General features: G+C 58.9%; 1 protein-coding gene across 1 annotated transcript in view; it reads right to left on the reverse strand.

The window, feature by feature from the left end:
* Positions 1–3,229: 3,229 nt before the first annotated feature.
* The window catches only part of PCIF1 (PDX1 C-terminal inhibiting factor 1), a 12,577-nt gene continuing 10,320 nt past the window's right edge, over positions 3,230–5,486 (reverse strand). Inside the window, exons 14-15 of the mRNA XM_015416503.1 lie at positions 5,398–5,484; positions 3,230–3,542 (exon numbers count right to left, since the gene is read on the reverse strand). Coding sequence (XP_015271989.1) covers positions 3,230–3,542; positions 5,398–5,484 — 400 coding nt within the window. The remainder of the gene's footprint in view (positions 3,543–5,397; positions 5,485–5,486) is intronic.

Raw genomic sequence — 5,486 nt, forward strand, 5'->3', positions numbered from 1 at the left:
GCGGGGGGGGGGGGGGCACCGGCCAGGGCTGGCCCGACGCGCTCGACGGAGCGGGAGGCCTCTCCTCCTCCTCTTCTTCTTCGCGCCCAGCGGGGGGAAAGCGGCGCTTGGCGGGTCAGGAGGGGGAACCCCCCGGAGGGAACACCCCCCCCCACCACCCACACACAGAGGCCGCCTTTGCCACCTCGCCCTTCCCGAGGACTCCACCTCGTGGCCAAGGCCCTTCCTGACTCGGAAGGGACTGCTGGGCGAGGAACGCCTGGGGGCAGGTTGGCCCCGCGGCAGCCCCTTCGAGCCGGGAGGCAGGGCCCCGCGCCCTCGCCCAGCCGAGCCTCCAGGGCCAGCGGCAGGGGGGAGGGGCTCTCATCCGCACCGGGCACTGCCTGTCATTACGGGCAAAGACACCTCGGAACTGAATTCCTGTAAGGAGAGCTGGTGTCCTTTTCAGTGTTGGACTAGGAGCCGGGCAGAGCCCAGGTATGACCCTCCCCCCCACCTGCAGTGAAACTTCCTGGGTGACCGTGGGCCCCTCGGCCTACCTCAGAGGGTTGCTGTGAGCTTCTTTGGTTCCCCGCTAGGGAGACGGCCTGGGTTTAAACAAAGTCGGCAATTAAACCTGTGCCCCCAACAGCGCCTGTTTCTTCAGTGCTCCTAAAGAACTTCAGCATACCTGCAGGCACAGGTGCGCCCCCTGCCACACCCAGGAGCAACCGAATCCTCACACCCTGACAGGCTTGTGTGGCTCAATGCGGCATCCTGCGGCAGTTAATTTCCTTGCAGTGGAGGCCCCCGGTTGTCATCACACTCTACTTTTTTCGGAAGAGACTCAAGGGAGGTGGGCTTAGACACTCAGAACAGCCCGGTGGGCTCAGACCCGGCCTCAAGCCCCTGAGAGCAGCTGGGCCCCCTATGCCTTTGGGTCCAGGGTGGTTAAAGTCAGTCATCCCACACAGACTTGCAGTCTTGAAGGGCTGTCCTGTAAAATGGAGCGGATCTATTCTCTCTTGCTCCAGATTGCAAGACTAGATCAAATGGGTGGAAATTGCAAGGGAGTCGTTACCGGCTCAATATCAGGAGGAACTTCCTGACTGTGAGGGTGGCTGAGCCGTGCGACAGACTGCCTCGGGAGGTGGTGGAGGCTCCTTCGCTGGACGACCCTCTTTCGGGTGTGTTGTAGGGCTCTCTTTCGGCTCTGCTCCTGCAGAGTGCAGAGGGGGTTGGACTAGATGACCTGCAAGGTCCCAGTTCCAACTCTGACATTCTGTGATTCTATGAAATACCGTCCAGGAGAGACACCCCTCACAGATTCCGATGGAAGGGCCTCTTCACGCACACCGAGGACAGGGAGGCCGAGGCAGCAAGGGCCTTCTTCACACCTGCATCCCGTTGCCCTTCAAACAGAGTGGGATTGATTCCCCGCCCTTCTCTCGGCGTGGCTTACAATCTCCATCCCTTCCTCTCCCCCACAACAGAAGTGCTGTGGGGTAGGTGGGGCTGAGAGAGCTCTGGGAGAACTGCTCTCTCTTGAGAGAACACAGCTCTGAGAGAACTGTGAATGACCCAAGGTCACCCAGCTGGCTGCATGTGGAGGAGGAGTGGGGAATCAAGCCTGGTTCTCCAGATTAGATTCTGCTGCTCTACACCAAACTGGCTGTCTAGTTCCTCCTCTGGAGGGCCAACTACAGGGCACAGAGGCTAGGGCCTTCCCCTGATGTTACCTCCTAGCACTGGGATTCAGAGGCTGACTGCCTCCAAATGTGGAGGCTCCCCCTCAGTCACCATGGCTATTGAGCCACTGATAGGCCTCTCCTCCACAGACCTAATCCCCAGTTTGGTGTCGTGGTTAAGTGCACGGACTCCAATCTGGGAGAACCGGGTTTGATTCCCCACTCCTCCTCCACTTACACCTGCTGGATGACCTTGGGCAAGCCGTAGTTCTGATAAGAGCTGTCCTTGAAAAAGAGCAGTTTCTGTCAGAGCTCTCTCAGCCCCGCCTGCCTCACAGGGTGTCTGCTGTGGGGAGAAGGGAAAGGGATTGTCAGCCGCTCTGAGACTCCCTTTGGGTAGTGAAGGGCCATGGGGTATAAATCCAATCTCCTCTTCTTCTTTATAAACTATCCATGCTGGTGGCCATCACTACCTCCTCTGGCAGCCAATTCCACATTTCAACCAATAGGGAAGCCTTTCTTAGAAATGTTCCTAGCTGAGGGCTCTCCAAAGTGTGGGCTGTGACCTATCACCACCAGTCACGGAAGAGGGGAGAGGAACGCTTTCCACTCCGTGTTGCAGCAGCAGGCAGTGATGCCAAAGCCGCGCTGGTAAGAGTTCCTTGAGCAACAGTCCCAGAGGTTAGATCTGCCCCCCGCAGGCACACTCCACAAACAGAAACAAGACTCTCATTTCCCTCCCTCCCTCCCTCCCTCTCTCTGGAGCTCACACATACAGAGAGGAAATCTGATTCAAGCAGGGGCCCGTCCTCCCTTGATGGCAGCGACTGAGCTGCCCTGAGCCCATTGGAAAGGGTGGGATGCAAATGTGAAAAATAAAAGAAGACTCTCGGCCGCTTGCTTAAGTTCCTGTCCCATCAGGGATTTCCGTTCGGCAACCGAGCCCCCAGATCCCCTTGCGATCTAAGCCGCCGATTAACCGCACCGAGGCCAGGGAGGGCAATGTAATGCTGATTTTTAATGTCCCTAAGAACTAGGAAATAAAATCAAAAATAGACTTTTGCTTTGCTCTGTTGACCGAAGTAATAAAATGGTTAGTGCTGTTAAATTAAATCCTTTAAAAAACAAAAAACAAAAAACCCCACAAATCTCGGGAATCTCCAAGACAGACTGGAGCTCCAGGCAGAAATCGGGACAACTACAAAAATGGCAGCCAAGACCTCCGTACACACACGGAAAAGGAGCGCCTGTGCTCAGCGGGTCGACAGTCAGCGGCATCGGTGAGAACACGCAACTGGTACACGCAACGGGGCGAGAAACGAGAGAAAGGCAACGGGGGTGTGGCCTGCGTGGAGCTGAGGCGTCACACACGGACAGGTATTTACATTATAAACACACCTGGGCCAGAGAGTCTCTCAGGGCCCAGCAGAGCCCGCGTTCCCCCCTCCCCCCCCATGGCAAAAGTAGTCCCGGGCCCTGCGGGGCCGTGCGGAGTCAGGGCTTGGCTCCCCCCCCCAGCTCCTCAGGCCTCGCTCCGCCTGCCAGGGCCCCCCCACACACACTCAGGCCGCTCTCCCTCCATACCATCTGCCATGGCTCCCGGAGGATCCTCGGCCGCTCTGGGTCTGGTGCGCGGGGGGGTAATTGGGCGTTGTCTCGCGGCTGGTGCTCTGCTCCCGAGCGGCCTCGCGGTCATCGTCTGGGGCAGGGGCGGCGGCGGCGGAGGAGGCGGCGGCCAGGGTCCGTCCCGAGTGCTTGTAGGCCGTGGTCAGCTCCTGCAGCCGCTCCGCCGTGGGCTCCCATTTGGCAAAGCCCGCGTTGTTTTGCAGGAAGATGACGGCCGTGTTGTGGACGGCCTTGTAGTACATCTCCTCCCTGCGGCAGAAGGCAGCGGTCCCTCAAGAGCCACTCCCAGGCTCTTCTCCCCCCTCCCCCCCCCTCGGCACACCACAGGCCAGGCCCTGGGCCCTCCGGCATGGGCAGCGGGGAGCAGAGGTCAGCATGGATGGCTGTGGGCAAGATGGGCCAGTGCAGCAGGGGAAAGGGGCTGGCCCCCTGGACCAGTGCAGCAGAGGAAAGGGACTGGCCCCCTGGGCCAGGCAGTGTGGCTCCGGCACCTAGACCAAGGAGGCAAGCCCTCCCCCTCTTCTGCACCCGTCCGTCCGTCCACCCACACACACACACCCATGACGGACCCACCACCACATGCCCTGGCAATGCCACCCACGGGCTAGTCACACACAGCAGCCCCCAAAGAGTTCCGCGTTTCTTGCCCCCCCCCCCGGACTTAGTCCCCTACAGTATTGCTCCCTCTGAAGCTGTGGAGTCCGGCGAGCAAAAAAGCCTGCTTTGTGAGCTCCTGGCATTAAAGCTGCGGGCGAGCGATCGGGCTGCTGCATAAACTATAGTTTCCTCTGGAGCCCCATCCCTTCCTGAGCGGAGACAAAAATGTGTGATCGGAGGCTAAAAAACTGTGAGCTAGCTCACACCGACTCAGCTTAGAGGGAACACTGCTTCTGGGGAGGGTTCGAGGGCATCCCTGGACTGCCGCCGCTGCTCTCGCTTGGCAGGGCACAGAAAGAGAGGGCCTGGCACAGAGCGCCTCTCCAGGAGGAACCCGAAGGAGCCAGGCAAGAGGGAGCTCTGCCCCCACGGGTCTATGGGAGTGGGGAGAGGGAAGGAGGGAGTGGGGAGGGAGAGAGGGAAAGATAGAGGGGGGGAGTGGGGAGAGGAGGAGAAAAGAAGAAGAAGAGATTGGATTCATACCCCATGGCCCTTCACTACCCAAAGGTGTCTCACAGCAGCTTACAAACTCCTTTCCCTTCCCCTCCCCACAACAGACACCCTGTGAGGCGGGTGGGGCTGAGAGAGCTCTGGCAGAAACTGCTCTTTTTCAAGTACAGCTCTTGTCAGAACTACGGCTTGCCCAAGGCCATCCAGCCAGGTGCAAGTGGAGGAGGAGTGGGGGATCAAACCCGGTTCTCCCAAATTAGAAAAAGAGGAGGAGATTGGATTTATACCCCATGGCCCTTCACTACCCAAAGGAGTCTCAGAGGGGCTGACAAACTCCTCTTCCTTCCCCTCCCCTCCCCACAACAGACACCCTGGGAGGTGGGTGGGGCTGAGAGAGCTCTTGACAGAAACGGCTCTTTTTCAAGGACAGCTCTTGTCAGAACTACGGCTTGCCCAAGGTCATCCAGCCAGGTGCGAGTGGAGGAGTGGGGGAATCAGACCTGGGTCTCTCAGATTAGAGTCCGCGCACTGAAGAAGAAGAAGAGGAGGAGGAGATTGGATTTATACCCCGCCCTTCACTACCCCAAAGGTGTCTCAGAGCGGCTTACAAACTCCTTTCCCTCCCCCTCCCCACAACAGACACCCTGGGAGGTAGGTGGGGCTGAGAGAGCTCTGACAGAAAGTGTTCTTTTTTCAAGAACAGCTCTTATCAGAACTGTGGCTTGCCCAAGGTCATCCAGCCAGGTGCAAGTGGAGGAGGAGTGGGGAATCAAACCCGGTTCTCCCAGATTAGAGTCCTCTATGCACTTAACCACGACACCAAACTGGCTGTAGTTTGGAGAGAGACGGGGGAGGGGAGGGAAGGAGAGAGAGAGACGGGGGGAGGGGGGGACGCGGAGGAGGCTGGCCCCTACAGAAACAGAAGATGGCTTTTTCCTTCTGAGAAGGGGGCATCCCCTGACAGCTTGGGGGGGGGGGGGGCAACCCCGGGGCTTACTTCTTGCAGACGTGCTGGGAACCGCTGCGGTACTCGTGGTCGAAGGCGGGCAGGATGAGCTGGTGCCGCTTGAACCTGCTCTGCTCCAT

This window comes from Gekko japonicus, unplaced genomic scaffold, assembly GCF_001447785.1.
Source record: "Gekko japonicus isolate JY-2015 unplaced genomic scaffold, Gekko_japonicus_V1.1 scaffold2529, whole genome shotgun sequence".
In the NCBI taxonomy this organism is placed as follows: Eukaryota; Metazoa; Chordata; class Lepidosauria; order Squamata; family Gekkonidae; genus Gekko; species Gekko japonicus.